Here is an 18521-nt window from a genome sequence, read left to right as displayed (position 1 = left end):
GTTCAAAGACAAGTAAACTGCGAAATGTTTCTTAAAATCCTTTAATGGTGCCTCAATTGATGTAAAAAGAATGCTAATTGTAATAGTACTTGGTTCTGTTGCAAAAACCCAGTGATTTCAAAATAAACTGAAATAGAAGCTAATAAAAAAATTCATTTTGGACCAGTGATGGTTTTTCCGCACCTGTTCACTGCTTCAAGGCTACAGCTCTTGTCTCATAGGATAATTGTTTCTGAGCATTCTTTGAGAGTCGAAGAAGAAACGAAACCCTCTTGCTGCTGGCTGAGGTTTTAAGCAGGCAACCAATTCACTAATGCTGACTGCAGTTGGGTTTTTTAAAATTAAAACTCCAGAGTGCAGAAAACTGACATGTAGAGAGCAATACCATGAAATAGTAACTTCAGAACATAACGCAACAGTCAATATCAGCTGTGCTTTCTTGAAGAAGCATGAAATACAAGTTGTTTCATTCCTTCATCTCAATCAGAATGTAAAGGAAGGTTCTTCAAGCTGTGAAGTGTGAGGATGAACAGGCTCACGTCAACAAGGCAAGGTCAAGTCAGTGGAAGGAAGGTTCTATAGTGCTTCACAGCTAGTCCCTTCTGTCACTAGACGGTGCTCAGCACTTGGCTATACACTTTCACATCCTTTTACATGGAAAACTGTAATAGAGCTACTTTTATCTCTGCTCAGCTTTTCTACGACTTGTTTTCAGTTAGCTGTTAGGAATACCAAGCGAGCTGTATATCTGAGCAACTAAGACCATAGTGACAGCAACCTCAGTTGGAAATTTCAGTTCCTGTAGTAGCAAGCAATGATGACAGCCTTGTAGGCAACTGTGTTCCACATGAGCCACTGGCTGCAAGTTTTCTTTACTGTCCTAAACTCTTGTGACATATTATTGTGCATCGCTGCATGTTGTGCTACGTGTTAATGCTTTCACTGTGGTTTTCATATGAAAGATTTATTATGGTGGTGGAGTTTGCAGTAGCAATCTGCAAATAGACTTGAGCTCCCTTAGAATGAAAAACTATGATGTAAAATGGAAGATGCTCATGTGACTCTTGCTTAGGCTTTCCTCAGCCACTGGTTTTCCATCATTAACCTGAGGATGGGAGACAGAGATTTCTGTTCTGCTTTGCCCTTTACCTTTGTGTCTTCTCTCCCTTGTCCTGATGGCTTTACAAAATTTCCCTACTTTGCCTTCTCTCAGTACCAACTGCATCAGCATTTTGGCTGTGCCACGCTTGTCTCAACGCTCTCTGTCTCTCAGGTAGCATCCTGCTTGAAATGTCTGGGTTACAGACACACTCACCATTCTGCAACACAGTGATCCCACAGAAGAAAATTCTTCAAAGTCGAGAGTCTGTGTCTCATTTGTGATACAGTACTGTACTCTTTGTAGAAAAGGATAGTGCCAATTCAAATGCTTTGTCTTATGCCCACGGGTAGCAACAAAAGGATTGGCAATCGTTTTAATAGCTCTGGCTTTGGTACTTAAATCAGCTTTCTGCAGTCTGATTACTAGATATGAGCAAGGTAGACCATTTGCTTCCTTATTTGACTGATAAACTATATTCAGCTTGTTCGTACTATGGATTTAAAAAAAAAATCATATAAACTACTTCATAGGGCTGTGATGATCTGCATAGTTCAGTGATAGTAACAAAAATATCTGGCCCATATTTTACACAGACACTGATTTGTGACTGTGGAGCTGCGGCATAAACCAAAGGCTGCCAAATTTTTCCTTTGAGTAAAAACTCAAGTACTTAAAAAAATTACTAACCTTATAATTCTTTGCAATGATAAACAGAACTAGCCTCTCACTGACACCTAGACTAACTGTGCCACAAGATGTGTGCTTTTCACATCACTCCTTTCTAAAGAAAGTTACTGATGACAGAATTCAAGTGAAATAATGCACTGTTATTCTTTGGGCTTGTGGTGTCAGTCCTGGAATCCCCAAGAGGCTCATAAGCATCGCTGCTTGCCTAACACTTTGGCAGCGTAGCACCACTTATGTATTTGACTTGCCAGCACTGGAATTTATCTGCACTGTATTCTGGAATAAGGGGACTTGCTAATAGCTCACAGAATAATGAACTGTAATGGATTCACTAACATTAGCTTACAGAATATTGACTTTCCTTCATTTGGATCATCTTTTCAAACCTTTGGGGCACAAACAGAAAATCTCTGATTATAGAAGAAAGTAACCCTCCTTCTGGTGCAGACATCCAACAACACAGAGCTGTACAGAAAATCCAGACCCATAGTGTGGGTATGTCCTGGTTTTGGCTGGGATAGAGTTAATTTTCTTTATAGTAGCTAGTATAGTGCTCTGGTTTGGATTTAGAATGAGAATAATGTTGATAACACACTGACATGTTAGTTGTTGCTAAGTAGTGCTTACACTAGTCAAGGACTTTCCAGCTTCCCATGCTCTGCCGGGTGCACAAGGAGCAGGGAGGGGAGGGGACACAGTCGAGACAGCTGATCCAAACTGGCCAAAGGAATATTCCACACCATATGGCGTCATGCTCAGTGTATAGACTGGGGGGAGTTGGCTGGGGGACAGCGACTGTGGCTCGGGGCCTGGCGGGTGGTGAGCAGTTGCATCATTTGTTTTTTCCCCAGGTTTCTCTCTCCTCTCTCTCTCTTTCTCTCTCTCTCTCTCACTGTTTTCCTTTTCATTACATCATCATCATCATTATTATATTAATTATTAAACTGTTCTTACCTCAACCCACAAGTGTTCTTACTTTTGCCCTTCTGACTCTCTCCCCCATCCCGCTGGGGTGGGGGGAGCGAGCAAGCGGCTGGGTGGGGCTGAGTTGCCGGCCGGGATTAAACCACGACAGGGCACCAGAAGCACTAGGTAGTTCCACCTGCATGAGTTTCATCCAAATCAGTACCGCTCCTGTCTGGGCATACAGTGAGCCTGGACTACTGCACCACCACACTTTGATTGTTACTGGCATCTTTGCACAGCTTTACACTGTGCACGTGATTACACCTCTAACGTTAGCAGGGTACCAGTAACGGTAATCAGTAGGTACTTCTTAGTAAGAGTTCATTCACCTCCTCCTAGAAGGCAGAGGTCCTTCTGGTCACCAAGATGCAGGCTCCTGAACAATATTACATTGAGAAAAGCTGAAAAACTTGAAATAAGGAAATAGTTTCACAAGCACTTACCAACAGTATGTCTGTCACAACAGCCCAGTTTACAGATAAAAACAGTTCTCCAAATGCAATAAAAATCTGCAAAAAAGAAGAAAGCAGTGACTATACACACTGCATTGACCTTCTTTGTCGTGAGGATGAAGGCAGGCTCACTGACTGTGCTTATCTATGTAAGTTGTTGTCCACACCCATCTACTTATAAATTAAACACCTCTGTCTATGCTTCAAAACACTTACTTCATCTTAAAGGGGGGAAAGGAACCAGGCAAGATATGTGGGTTGCTTTGTGTCACAAATCCTCAGCAGAAGAACCAAAACAGGGAACATATACCACCCTCCCAAATAAACTGTGATGAACTGCTGAACCCAAGAAGGGGAAAGCAAGAACCTGTGAAAAGAAACATTCAGCACCAGTTTTAGAAGTACTCAAAGATCTTTCTTTGTCAGGTTTCCAAATGAAGCCAACAGAACACCTCTGTGCCAGAACAAGTACTCTTATAGGCTCCTTCCGAGAGATAACTTCCAAAATGAAACGGACTCCCAGAGACAGGCAGCCTCAAAGCCTTGACGCCCTGTGGGGATTCCCTAATTCATCACAGATGGAGGCCCAGTCATCAGGAAAAGGGGTACGGCCCGCAACAGCTCTTACAGCTGTGGTCTTAGAAAAGATGAACCCTTTCAGCCAGCCCTGGACATAGATTTGAGCAGGCTGTTCAGACTAATCAATACTTGAGGAAAGCATTAAAGCTACGCTATTAAGCTGAAGCAGTTCTAGAAGGCAGAATCTATTTAGTGACACAGGCCACAAGGTCAGACAGAACCTAGGAAATAAAATCCATTATAACAACAGGGGCCAGCATCTTGTTTGGTGAGGTCTTGGTTAAGATGTTGCATCTGGTCGAGGGAAACGCAGTCCTAAGAAAGGCACAGTGGCAAACTATCAGATGTTTTCAAAGGGGTAGCTTACATTCTCCTAAGAAGAACCATTATACACCTTCCTTCCGATGATACCCCTACCTGTATTTATGTTTCTTGCCTGTACTGTTCATGTGTTTTCTTCTCCAAACTAGTCGGGAGAAAAAGTTCCTTGAAGTACAGAGATATTTGGTATAGACCTTTATCCGGACATCTTCAAAATGCTTTATATAGGTTTCCTAATTTGCAGCTGAATCTACTTCTCCATTTATAATTACTGTTCTTTAAGCTTTATAACAAATACCACTCATTTCACATAGTCCTTGGCTATGTCTTAGCTCTTGGATGTAAGCATCCCACTTTCCACTGATAGAACGTTGGCAGACCTTGCCCTTGCAAGAGACAGAATGCAGTCGTTCTTCTCCAATTCCATGACTGTTGCAATAACCATCTATAGACTACAGAAACAATGCTGCATGCAAGTCTTAGCTGGAAAGCAAGTGACACACCTTTCATTAGAGAACTTTGGGCCAAAGACAAAATGAACTGTGTTTGTTAACATGAGTAGCAGTATCACAGTTGAGCTTTTTGCCAAGCCACCTGGCAATAAGGACTAACAATGTCAAATCTTGTAGCCACCAGAAAATATTAGCTTTTCAGCATCTTATTTCAAGATGATACTCCCTGAACTGTCTCGGAAGATCCAAATTCATCAAGGATCTTCCTCTCTTTTCTTTTCCCCCAATTCCATGCAAATAAACTTTAAATGTGCTATTGCTTAGCTTAGAATTGCAGCCTGTGAAGGGGTCAAAGCCGTACTCACAGAGGAATCAGGCAACTGCTGAAGTGCAGTTGAATCCTGCTACACAGCAATAACGGCATGTAAATTCTGTCAGTTGTGCCATAGCTAGCAAGAGATAGTGCGGGTCAAAGTGAAACAGAAAGCGGACAAAAAACCCAAAAGATATTTATTTAAATCCTGGCTGATACTTTAGATACAACAAGAAGCAAATACAACAGTTGGAGCAGAAGGTTCTGAAGACTTCCAAGCTGTTCCTACATACCATCACTGGAATAGATAACTACCTGCCTTTATATATCGAATGAGAGGCTGGTCTATCTCCCTTATAGGAATCTTGTGATATTTAGCACTTTTAAAGTGTTGTTTCCAGTTTTCCTTTCTCTTCACACTTTTTCCAAGTTATTTAGTCTCTACAAGCCCCTAAGAACAAGAGTATGTCATGCCTAGTGCAAGAAAAGGAAGTGAAATTAATCTTTAGGAAATAAGTTATGCTCTCAACCTAGAGTTTGAAGGAATAGGAATTAGTGAAAAATTATCCATGATAAGAAAAGGTGATATTCAGTGGCTAAGGCCTCATACTCTGGAGAGTAGTTATGCCATACAGAATTGTGTTAACATTAGAGACACAACTTTGTTAGCTTTTATTTTCTTTCCTAAGGTCTTGTGTGGACTGCAGTTGTAGGGTCACCAGAAAAATTTAACCCAGACAGTTTTGGAAGTAATAAATCATTCTACTGATTTTATCAAGGTATTGTGTCTAAAAGCAATGGCAATTTTGTACTTTCTCATGCAGAACAAATGCAGTATGGTTGAATAGCTGGCATACTAAGCCATCCAACTGCAAAACAACTGCAATCAATAAAGAGGAGAGAGTTGTATGTTCTTGTCTCCAAAACAGGTGGAGACATCCTGGAAGTCCTGTACTTGATTAGGAAGAAGGGCTGGGGATGGAAGGAAAACAACACAGCAATGCTCTATTTAAAGTGCATCATTCTGTTCCTACCATCACTCAATATTCCTTATACTGTCTCAAGTTCTTATTTTAAATTAATATAGAAAAGGTTTCCATTAAATTTGTGCAATCATGTTTGTGGCATGCCTATTCTGTCCTAAGTGTACCTAGAAATGAGGGAAACTTATTTTATTGCTGTCACCTTCTCCGGGATCCCCAACTTTTTTAACAGACAACATTTAATGTTGGTCTCCCAAGGATACAACCAGAATAATGTCCCAAATTTTAAGGGGATTTTGCTCTGTAGATGGCTGTTTACATTCATACCTAAAGCTAATATGAAGAGAAGATTGTCATCAATGTCAGTGTCAAACAGATATTGTGCTTTTAAACAGTCACAAGCCTCAACAAAGGAGTAGGAAATCAGTATGGCTGGACCATAGGTGATCAATGATTTCTGTATTTTCAAGAAGACCCACACCAGGCAGGTGTATCAGAGACAAGAGCTGCAGAATGCCTCCTTCAAAGGCAGGCTGCAGGGCAAGACTGCGTCCTGATACAGCATTACCATCAAAGATAACTCTGCTTAAATCAAAGTTACTACAACACCAAATATTGTCCAAGGTTCCCAGTCACAGGGTTCAGTCATGACTTTCCAAAGCAACTGCTGCACCGCAGAGAGCACGTCTTTCGTCTTGGTTTGGAGACAGGAACAGATTTAGACAAAGCCTCCTCTGAGATAACAAAGACAGATAATTTTTCTCTGTCTTTTCAAAGGTGGTCTTTGAAATCAAGAACTGCATGTCCAGAAAGAGGAGAAAGAGCTCCTGTCATTTCAGTCCACCTACCCCAACAGAAACCCTGGATGTCCTGCCATAATTCCACATTAACTTGAGAATTCTTGTGCTTTGAAACATTTCTTCCAGCTTTGGCCATAACTGATTAAACCTGTCTTGTTCCCTTTCATTACCCACTCAAGACAGTGGAAAGCACCATCCAGAAACTACTGTAATTGCACGCTGATGCACGTATGCTTTTTTGCTTCAGTAGCTTTTGGCGCTGTGCAGTGATGGAGACAGGTTTGCTAGCGTCAGCGTGCCTGAGTAGCGAGCGACTGGAAAGCTGGTCTCCTGCTAGTGTCCTGCACAAATGGAAGACTTGCTTCAGTGGGACCTTCAAATTAGATGCACCAGCTGGCAGCCGCTCCAATTCTCACACCAGCATGGCCAGTGTCAGATCTTATTTAGAAAGCAAGGAGAGGTATGGCTGGTGCCAGAGAAGGAAATAGTTAAGCAGCTGTAGTGCTATAAGTGCTAGAAGAATCAGGTGCTTGGATTACATACAATTTATTACCACTGCACACTGTTGACATTATGTGTTGGAACACCTGAATCAAGCGCATAAAACAAAAGACGAAATGGCAAAGTCTCTGGTTAAAAGACCGACAGGTCTGGCCACGGGAAGAAACTTAAGGAACAGAATTATCCATATCCCAGTTCAGAATTTCCTTCCAGATAACACTGCTTGAAAACAGAACACAAGGAGAGAAACATTTTAGACAAATTTCTTTTTATTAGTCCTAATAAAAGGTATATTTTGGTAATTCAAAACCAATATATTGAGCCATTCATCTAACACAGACTGGCAAATCAAACTGTTGTTCTCCACCTTCAGTGACAAAAAAAGTACTGAGGAACCTACTCAGAGCGGGACTGGGTGGGAACCTGAGAAGCAGAAAAAGAAAATGACTAATTCTTCTGGCACTCAGATCTCCACTCTTGAATCTAAAAACAATCTTCAATTTCATATTTTACTTTGTGTGCACACACTCAGACATGCAAATCCATTTCTTTTTTCCCTTGGTGTAAAGGTGTTTTTCCACAGGAATAGACATTCCTGAGGATTCAAAAGGAAAACCTCTTTGAATAAGTGTTTTTCTTAGAAGTTAAAAAACTGCAGAAGTACCCTTTTGCAGAGAACTGTTGATTACTGTAATTAACTTTACTTGGATCCTCTTATTTATGTTAATCATGGTAATTGTGGCTATGGAGTCACAGGAAAAAAGCTTGGAGTCTTTCCCTAGCTGTACCAGATGACAGTTAAAATAAGATTTACATTCAGTTCCCTCTCACAGGGATTTTTTGGAACTGTTCGTCATTCCTAGTAAGCTACTGGTTTTCCCTTTACTGAGAAGAGAATTTAAGTGATTCAGACTTCAGTTTGCATTGCCAAAAGCTTGACTTCGAAGATCAGCTAGTGATTTGGTGCTTTGAAGTTGATGGCTAAATTATTCTTAACAAGAACTGTCCGTATTGTACAGTCACAAGTACACCAATCTTCAAGTCTTCAGAGAGCAAAATATATAAGAATACTAAATTAGCCACAGAGCATTTAAAATTAACATAAGATTGAGACTTCCTTTAGCTACATTTTTGGATAAGGGACATTAGCTTCATGCAGCTAACTACATAGGCTTACTTTTCTTTAGCGTGGGCAGATTCTGTAGGTCCTGAGGCCCAATTTACAACGCTCTGCCTGCCCGCCCTTTGTACTGGACCAAGTAAAGCACAACGTGGCTCTCACAGGACAGACCGCAGCTCCAGGCAGTGTTGGAGCAACATGCACAGTGCTTAGCTGGCAGGCTACCTTGTCACAAGTCACTGAAACCTCTTTATGGTCTAGAAGACCGCAGAGAATTCTGCAAAAGCCACCCCTCGCCTCCTCCTCCCGCTTCCTTTTCTCCCCAGGATCCCAGAAGACATTTTGATAATGATAGAGAGATTGGCACTTACAAAAGTGGAAAGGATGTTGTCCTGGGCCACCATCAGAGCTATGTAGAGGCACAGAGCAGAAATGAACATGCTTGTGGCACAGATCAGAGGATCAGCTTTATTGTTTATCTTCCTTAATCTTCTTGCAGCTTCTGCCCCAGCAATGACACCCAAGATTCCCGTCCCAATGGTGATGCCTCCAAATATTAGGCTGGTGACAAAGCAAAGGGTTCAGCTGAGCATAATAAGACCATACTGTGGGAAAAAGAATGGTCTTAGCTTATACCTTTAGTTTTAGAGGAATCTTTAATGGGGAACTTGAATTTTATTCCACTTCATCTAGCCCTCACATTCCTTCCAAATGGATTTAATCCCAAGCCTCCACTGAAGCTACGCTTCTGGAACTGAGGGTCTCTCCTGTGGAGCAGATAATTTCCCATTTACGGAGCAGGTGTTGTGCACTCAGGCTGAAGGAGGACCCTTCTCGGTATGACCTGGCTTGGACATCCAGTGATTTAGAGGAGACACAGTCATCTTGGTTACCCTGTGAACCAATCTACTCAGCTATCCCTAAAACACAGATGGAATAACTCTGTATCACAATCTGCTGCCTTGGAAGAGATCCTATCATGTGGAATTATATACATCTAAATTATAACCCTCTAGTTAGCACAGCTGATGAGTCACTTCTCTGACTATGGGAAACATCTACCACTTCCCAAAAGAGTCCAAAGAACACTGAATACTTAACTAGCGGGAGGTCCATGTAGTATTTTCTGAACACAGAATTTCAAATGCCGCTCAGTTTCATGTGTCTGCAGATGCAAATGTGTTCTCCAGGAATGACAAGTTCATGTTTTAAAGTATATGTTTGAATAGCTTAGAAGATTCCGCTTCCAAAGGGACTTACATATATGCTTTTCTCTCTATCCCAAATGAGATCCTAATGACAAAGCAAGTCTCTTGCAACAAGACCAGTGGTGCCACTGATTGTTTAATGCATCATTATTCTCCTGAGACAAATGCGGACAGGAGCATTGTGTTCTGAGCACGACTGCTTCTAAATCTTTCAGTGCTACCTGGTAAGTTCTGTGCATATTCCTAAGCTTTCTCTGACTGCAAAGCAAAGTAACCAGCTAGGATATAATCCATCCCTTTCAACTACTGTGCCTCTACTTTTTAATTTCTTTCTGGCTGATTAGGAAGAACTCAGTAATTCTACATGAAAAAAAAAGTATTGCTACAAAAAATAGCAAACTTTAAGCATATTTGTACTCCCCCTGTAAGATCTTCAGGTTTCTGATCTATCACTCACTGTAGCTCATGTTGTGGTTTAACCCCAGCTGGCAACTCAGCCCCACACAGCCACTCACTCACTGCCCCGTGGTGGGATGGTGGAGAGAATCGGAAGGGTAAAAGTGAGAAAACTCATGGGCTGAGATAAGAGTAGGTTAATAGAGAAAGCAAAAGCCGTGCACACAAGCAAAGCAAAACCAGGAATTCATTCACTCCTTCCCATGGGCAGGCAGGCGTTCAGCCATCCCCAGGAAAGCAGGGTAACGGTTACTTGGGAAGACAAACGCCATCACACTGAACATCCCTCCCTTCCTTCTTCCCCCAACTTTATGTACTGAGCATGACTCCATATGGTGTGGGACATCCCTGGGGTCACTGTCCCAGCCATATCCCCTCCCAACTCCCTGTGCACCCCCAGCCCCTCACTGGTGGGGCGGGTGAGGGGCAGAAAAGGCCTTGACTCTGTGTCAGCACTGCTCAGCAGGAACGAAAACATTCCTGTGTTATCTACGCTGTTTCCAGCAAAAATCCAAAACAGAGCCCCATGTTAGCTACTGTGAAGAAAATTAACTCTATCCCAGCTGAAACCAGCACAGCTTCATAGTGACAATATAGATTATCACTAGAGGCAGAATAACTGTTTTAGAGATTTGTCCGAGAGAGGCAAGTTCAAAGGTGACATTAGTTGATCAAAGCATTCATGGAATTGTGTTTACAAGATTCATGTGTTGTAAACTACAGTTGAAATAAACCTACAGCTGGAAGAAAAAGGAACAGCCAAAACTAAACCCAAGCACAGTTCAGTTGATGGGGAGTAGGAAAGTACAGAAGCCTAGTCCTGTGGAAAGGCTCCTGTGGGATCTTTTAGAGTCTGAGAATGCTCACTTATCTGTCTGATCTATTCAAAAGTGTCTGCACAGAGACCTGAGTAAAAACTCCATACTGCCTATTTATCTACCTTGAAAGGACTGAGACCTGAGTGAGCTGTAGCGCCATTTGAATTTGTGTTTCCAGGGGATCTAAGTGACACAGCCCTGATCCTTAAACAAAGCCTTGCAACTGCTGAACAGCCAGAGGGGAAAATGTCCTTAAAGTATCCCTGGGCAGGTCTGGGAATGTACAGCTCAGTTCTTCCAGCACCATCAGCTACAGGTCTAACATAGTTGTTTATGTTTTTTTACATCCCTCTGGAATAACAGTCTAAACCAGCCTTATGCTGCTTCTGGCACTAGCTTATGCCAAGGTTATTTTTAAAGCATCCTGTAAGAAGCAGTACATGAGGTTAAACTATCAGGTGCTCCATTTTACTTCCCTGAAGACCATGTCTGCTCTAACAACACTGCTGTGGAATAATAATTCAGAAGGTGGGTTAGAAAACAAAACATAGGCTGACACCTTCAGCTTAATAAAGGAAATATTTAAAATGTATCTGTTAACAGATACGGCCAATCAGTTTAAACTGTTCAGCTTCCCTTCTCTGCCTACCCTTAGCCAGACTCCCGAGTTCACTCCCTTCCTCAGCATTATTTGCTATCAAGGACTGTGCCGATGGCGGCATCTGCAGAAGGACAACTGCATTTCCCACTGAAGTACCTGTGGATGACTATTCAATCCATCTGGTTACGCTACAACTCGGAAACCACTTTTGAGTTGACTCGGTTATTCCATTGCAGAAAAGCAAAAGAACCCCATTACCAGAGGACACGCTCAAGGTATGATTACTGCTTTTCCCTTTAATTGTTTTTACCTGGAAAGGCAATGTAGTAAGCAGTTGGTTCTTGGAAATCCATCATGAAGGCAGAGACTGAAACTAGATTTGGGATGTCTCGAGAAGAAAAGTAGGGACACTTGTATGGAGGCCACTGGTAGGGAGTCAGTACACAGAAGAGAAGTGTCCCTCACTGATACTGAGGGTAGCCATGAAGGCTCAAGAGGAACACCAAACACATTTTCTTGTTCTGGAACAACACATTGTAAGGAAAAAAATTCTCTTCCTAGCTGGGGAGAAGTGATCTCCAAAAAGCTGTGTTATGATTACTTCAAAGTCCTCTCCTGTTGTGAATGCCCCTTGCCCATCCAACACCTGACACTTATTCATGAATCTTTATTGGTCTGGACAGCCTCTGTAAGCGGAGCTGCACTGGCAGTTACTCAAGGACCAAATTACCCTGTTTTGAGGTAATGATATGATACTAGCTCGTATTCATCAAGCTTGCGTTATGCTGGGAGTCACAATGACCTGGCCAACAGGGCAGGAGTTTTAAAACCAGACTAACAAGAAGATAATAGGGACATTACCAAAACACATGATCTAAACATACGTAAATAGGTATTTAAGTAGCTTGGGGCACACAGCTGATTGTTAACTGAAGTCTCCTTGCTAAAGCTGCTCCTTTTTTCCTGTAAGTGTTCCTGTTACTGCTTCTTTCCACTGAAATAGGGCTGGCAGCATCTTTCCGGTTAACCAAGTGATTATAAACAAACAAATAGGAAGCAATTTAGTCTAACATTCTCACCCAGCTGCCTTCACAAGAAGTGTTCACAGTCACATCCTACCTTCTGCCTTTGGAAATAAACCGTGATTTAGCACCGTGCAGTGTTTCCAAGTGTGTTGCCACAGTCAGGCACACCTCACCTGTTAGATGAATTGCATGATTCTTGGAGGCATGGTGATACGATGCCCTGAACAACCTGAGCCCTGTAAAGAAACAGCGGTACCCACACTCCCAGGGCTCCAGTAACGAAGGCCATGGCAGTCAGCCCCAGCGAGGACCAGACAAAACTCCAGCTGAAAGTCAAAAGAAAGAAAGAGCTATTAGAAAGAATGAGGTGTGAGGTAAAAGGGGAAGCCTACCTGCAATACCCAAGATTTCAAGCAGTAACAAACCAATTCATTCAGACATCTTATTATCAAAATGCACTCCCTTAAAGATATGAGCTTTGATGAAGCTTTATCTATGAACCCCAACAGTAAAGTACTGATTAGACCAAAGAGTATGACCTACTGATTTAATGTTAAATTCCAGTCCTGGTCTCTTGCAGATTTCATTGCCAACTTTTGCTCAAACAGTTGCTGTGAAATTTTTTTATAGCAGAACTACAACAGAGAGTGGGCAAGAATTTAATGGCTTAGTAGCGGAATGAAAGTGTTCTGTGTGCAAGTCTAAATGCCTCAGGATGGTTTTAAGTTCTTTGGGTAACAAGCATAAATGACAGTAACATCTGGTTCTTCCAAACTGTTACGATGCAGTGGCTGAAGCACTCCTTAACTCTACCTGAGTAAGTAAAAAACAGACTCTCAGCCTACACAGTGAGTTTTCAGACAAAAGGAGAAGCATTGTTAAAAACTATCCAAATCTTGTCTCCTTCATGCCTTATTCTAGGAGAAAATTAAATTTTTATTGGTCTCCTTCTAGAAAATAGTTTAGGAGAAAGTCCCCTTTGAGGTCAATAGGGAGGGACAAAATCTTAAGGCTAAACAAAAATGCTGCAAATGACCAGGTGACAACCAGACTAGAGGATTTGTTACAATATGAACCTAATTCTTTATCTTCTAAAGATAAGGAGCTCTTGGACTTGATTAGAAGTGGAACCACCTGGTTTTTGGCAGTACATCCTTATGCTTTGGAAATACATTGCTAAGGGAAAAGAAAATTAAAATCTATTTTTAGAACATTGCTGGAGGTTGTAAGGAGCATCTCTGTAGGAAAGCAACTTTGACAATAGTCTAGTTGTTGAAATGTCAGAAAGGTTAATTTTTGACTCAGGAAAGTTCATTTTTTTTAATTCACTTCAGACGATAGTGCCTACAAATTATGATCCAACAAACTGGATCTCTAATGTACTTGCTGTTCCGCAAACAGGAATCAAATTTAATTGTCCGTTAGAAAACGCTGGATCCTCTAGAAGAAGAACACTCCAAAGACAGACAAGGTCCCAGGAAAGCAAGTCCTTGTACCGAAAGCACTCGGTCGCGATGCCGGGGAAGCAGCCGGCAGGCCCGGGCAGTGCGGGGCCGGGTCTGGCGCAGGCGCACAGCGGCACCTGCTGTTGTAAACCGGGCCCGGCGCTTCCTCCCTGCCCCGGCCGCGGCTTTCACAGGCTGCAGGTAGCGGGAGCGGGAAGCCGGCTGCAACCGGTGTTTTACTTCGTCCTGCAGGTCAGCTGGTATTGACTTTAATTTTTGCGTGGTTAAAAGGAAGTGGTCATCCGCCAGCCACAGGGTAGCTGGTCAAAACACATGTACAATTATTTTATCAACCATACTGGGGTCCTACAGACTCTTGTATCAGAGGCACAGCACGCTCACAAATACCACATAAAGACTGCCTGAGTCATGCTGATCCAACCTTCCTCAGGCACTAAGAATTACAGATAAAGTTACACCTGCAAAATATGCACTTTTACCAATGTAGCTGACCCTACACACTAAAGCAACAGGGAAGAGGAAACTTAGTAGAAAGTGGAGTTTGATTTAAACAGGAACACACTGCCATCATAACTTTGCCTGCTTCCCTCTCCTCAAAATGGGAGGATAGCAGAAGCAAAGACAGGTTTAACCTCGTATGTAGCATTCCTGTAAAAGTGTGGAAGGAAGATTTTTATTAATGGTGTTTCAATCATCTTTTATACGGCATGCAATACAAAGGAGCCGAGCAGGATTTGATGGCCATATTTCTAATAACAGAATGGTCGTTCTTTAATGGAGGGAACCTTTGTTGCTAAAATCACTTACTTCTTGGCAAGTGATATGACATCTTGACACCAAGTAGTCTTGGCAGTTCTCTGTACACCTGGTTTCTCAGCTGCTACGCGTATTGTGCCGGAGATGCTCAGTGCTCTGTGTGCTGCTGTCCGTCTCTGGGTCCTGTGAGGGACCAGTAGAATCAGAAGAACCAGTGCCAGCCCTCCCAAGCAAGGAGTTACCTGTAGACAGAAGGCTGGTTAGCTCAAGGATACCTTTTCTTGTACAGTGAAAACTCCACAGCAGTTCAAATTCAGTGTTAGAATTACATATTACTTTTATTCCAGTAAACATTCTTCCCCACTCATCCTGTACTTGCTAGTTAATTTTACAGATTAGTCAGGAGGATCTGACAACGTACTTCCAAAGCACTAGGTGATCAGTATGGAGAGACGTCACGATGACATGACTGGAACAGAAGAGGTTTTGTCTTTAAACCATCAAATAATAGAAGTTGTTCCCAACAGCATTTCAGAAAACAATCTCTCTGTATTTTCCTGAAGAATTATACTGGTGCTACCAGTATAATGATCATGTCACCTACAGTTTCCTCTTTTTGAGGAGGTCTTGTGTCCTCAGGTAAGAGGAACATCAGCACCTGCCCTGACTGCTGCGCAATTCCACCCACGCTTTCATTCTGCAAGAGCTAGGCATAATCTCCCACTTGTCCTGCAGGAACAGTTCTCTTAAACACCGAGTTCATGACCAGTCAGGTAGTAGAAAGTCCTTCCACTGCTCTCCTCTTTTAACACAATGAACATAAGTAATCCAAACCCCAGTGATGATTCTGATTTTATAGTGAATGGCTCAGCCCCATGAGTGAAAGTGAATAACTCACCCTGAATGCCCAGTGCCAGTCACCTGTGACATCTGCCATGCCGGCTGCTAGGACGTAACCAAGACCACTGTAAGCAACAGAAAGGAATAATCAGAAGGCACCAATGAATTCTTGCTGGCTGAAATGACATGTCTTGCCAGCTAAGGAGAGGACAGAGAAGTATTCTGTCACGGTTTTCAAACCACATAAACAGAAACAACCCTCGCAGTCTATGCTAGTCTACTTGCCAGCCAGTATTAAAAACAGAGCCTAACCTCCTCTGAGCAGGCGTGAGATGGTGGCAATCATGTCACAGATTCCCCTTGGAATTCATATTCAGAATGACACTGCAAACTCAGACCAGACAGCCCATAAAGCAGTTTATTGTTTACTCTTTTCTATGCTAGCCACATGAATTAAGCACTGCAAGAATTCCTTTAGTTTTAATCTGCCTTCTGGGCTTGGCCTTGACTGCCTGCTCTAATAAAGAGTATGCCTCCAACCACTTAAAAAGCCCTTCTCCACCTCTTCTTCAGACACAATGTCAATTAACTAAAAGAGTAGAGGGAAGTGCCAGTTCTTCCTTGGGAGACATTTAATGGAGGGTTCTTGAAAAATTTGTCAAGTAAACAAATATCTAAAAGCTTTTGTCTTCCAAAACCCCGAAAAAAATTACCTACGTCCCTGCACATATTTCTTCTAGAATTTATTCGATATTTTATTCAATGCCTAACAGTTTTCAGGGTTTAGATTCTCCCTAAAAAATGCTGTGGGGAAAAAGCAAATTTTTCTTCAAGGTAAATACAGAAATAAGCCTAACCAGCCCTATTTGAACCTGCTAAGCAAGTGACAAATTGTTTTGCAAGAGCCAATGCAGATAAACATCAAAATATGTCTAATCAAGGGTAGGGTATATTGAACTGCGGGCACGGTCAGACAGAATTTCAAAAGGCGGGTCAGTTACTAGCAAGAAAACCAACCTTCCCACTGGAATGAAGATATAGAAGATAGATAACATTGTGGTCCTTTTTCCTTCCTCAAACAGGTCTGCAATGATGGTAGGTGCTACTGTGGAATAACTGGCCGTGCCAATGCCAACTAGTCCCCGTGAAAGAAAGAATATCCAGCAATACTGCAGGCAAAAGACATATTACAGTCCAAAAAATCCCACACAAGAAAGAAAACTTACTATTAAAGAGGTGCATTTTAGTGGATCAAATGCACCAGAGGAAATAAGAATTCAGCTGCCTTTTGCATATGTCTGTATTCCCTCCACTCACACCTGCTTCCCTTGCATTCCACTGCTGAGCCTTCTACTTTCTGCACAGTAGTGACTTCTTAGAGTGACACCCAGAGGGAATTACAGGATAGGGTCCATAGACCACAAGCTTGCTGAGCAAGCTGCTACACCCTAGGGTCATAATCAACAAACATTCAGGACAAAAGTAAGATCCCATCAATTGCAACAGTAATGTGTGGGTTCTCCATTGCCTAGGCTGGACTCCACCATCCCATAAAGCATTCCTGCACAAAGTCCATTTACTCCAGGCTTAGGGAGTGAGTGCTCACTGATAGCTTTTCCAAATGGGATCAGAGGACTCTATCAACTCCTGCAAGACGTATGCAGATTATTTTCATAGTACCCTCTAAAAAAGCAACATACCAATTCACTGATGAATGAACTGCCTAATGTTACACCAGACCAGAAGAAAATACCAGCTCCAAGGATGATTTTCCTATTGTACCGGTCACCAAGGTATCCAAAGATGGGGGCAGCCAGCATGTAACACAAGATGAAGACTGGAAATGCAAGAAGCAGCAAAGACAATATTGGTCAAATTATTTTTATCGCACACACTCATCCTTCAGGCAAACTCAGGTTATTTTTTAGGGCAGAAGTTAAAGGAAGGCTGAGTTTGTAGAACTAGTAGGTAGACTGATATTTAGAAAAAGGCAAATGGAGATTCAAAAAAACCTGTACAAAAATAAAACGTGTGAATTCCTCAAGTTCTGTATTTCTTGAGAAATTCCTTCATCTTTTGTGATTCACATATTGAAGGACTCAACTACACTCCTCCCTGAACCAAAGACTTTCAGTTTTGCATCACAGTCAGCCTGCCCACAAGTGGAAGCGAGCAATACCACATGAGTAGGAACTAGAAGAAATAAGTAACTAGACTGTGTTTTAGGAACAGACCACATAGATGCAAGGCAAAGTAAACTATCTGAACTGAAGTGATTTTATTACCTGTTTGCAGTAGGCCTGTATCCCCATCGTTAAGCTTGAAGTATTTCTGTATATCTAACAGGATCCCTGCAACAGAGTCAAACACTGAATGACAGCAAAGTACCCTGCTCATTCCTTGTGATTCTATTCATTTGCCAACTCAAAGATTTCTTTCAAGAACAGGGTTTTCCAGAACTGCAGCACATTGAGCCTGCTAGTTTACATGTAAACCATTACTCTACCACAAGCACAGATACAAAGAGAATTAAAAGTTCTTATCACTAGAGATAAAATTCATAATCTTCCACTATACAGGTCTTAGGAGAGTCATTTTACCCACTATTTCAATGACAACTGTTCTGTTTCTTTTGCGTGGTTAGTATGTGAGCACATAAACAGTTTACAGTTCAAAGTTTAACGGACACAATGTGGAACAAAACAGCGGCAAAGTTTTGCAGCCAGGAGATTGCTATCTTCATACAGCTAATCCTAAAATTTTCTTAATGACCTTAACATGTTAAGATGAGCTGAAATTCTTTCTGTTAAGAATAACTGTTAATATTTTCAGTATATACAGATTTCAAATGAGTGGATGTTGGATTTTTCAGGATGCAAATGTCTAGTCCTCAATAGCCAATGGTGGCTAAATCAGCCCATAGCTATGCTACTGTAATTCAGATCATGGTTCCGATCATGCAATCCTGTTCATATTTCCATGATAATCTTGCAGAGATCATATGAGATAGAGATAACTGCGGATTTACAAATTAACATTTTTCATGGTGACAATGACAAACTTCACCAAAAGTGA

At 41.9% G+C, this 18521-nt stretch overlaps 1 protein-coding gene across 1 annotated transcript in view; it reads right to left on the bottom strand.

Annotated features, from left to right (window-relative positions):
- The window catches only part of SPNS3 (SPNS lysolipid transporter 3, sphingosine-1-phosphate (putative)), a 31009-nt gene that overhangs the window by 9178 nt on the left and 3310 nt on the right, over positions 1-18521 (bottom strand). Inside the window, exons 2-9 of the mRNA XM_075113094.1 lie at positions 17732-17797; positions 17147-17283; positions 16464-16615; positions 15505-15571; positions 14658-14848; positions 12558-12710; positions 8648-8837; positions 3199-3264 (exon numbers count right to left, since the gene is read on the bottom strand). Of these exons, the coding sequence (XP_074969195.1) occupies positions 3199-3264; positions 8648-8837; positions 12558-12710; positions 14658-14848; positions 15505-15571; positions 16464-16615; positions 17147-17283; positions 17732-17797 (1022 nt within the window). The remainder of the gene's footprint in view (positions 1-3198; positions 3265-8647; positions 8838-12557; positions 12711-14657; positions 14849-15504; positions 15572-16463; positions 16616-17146; positions 17284-17731; positions 17798-18521) is intronic.

The sequence above is a fragment of the Phalacrocorax aristotelis genome, chromosome 18, assembly GCF_949628215.1.
Source record: "Phalacrocorax aristotelis chromosome 18, bGulAri2.1, whole genome shotgun sequence".
NCBI lineage: Eukaryota > Metazoa > Chordata > Aves > Suliformes > Phalacrocoracidae > Phalacrocorax > Phalacrocorax aristotelis.
This window is presented reverse-complemented; position numbering and strand designations above follow the sequence as displayed.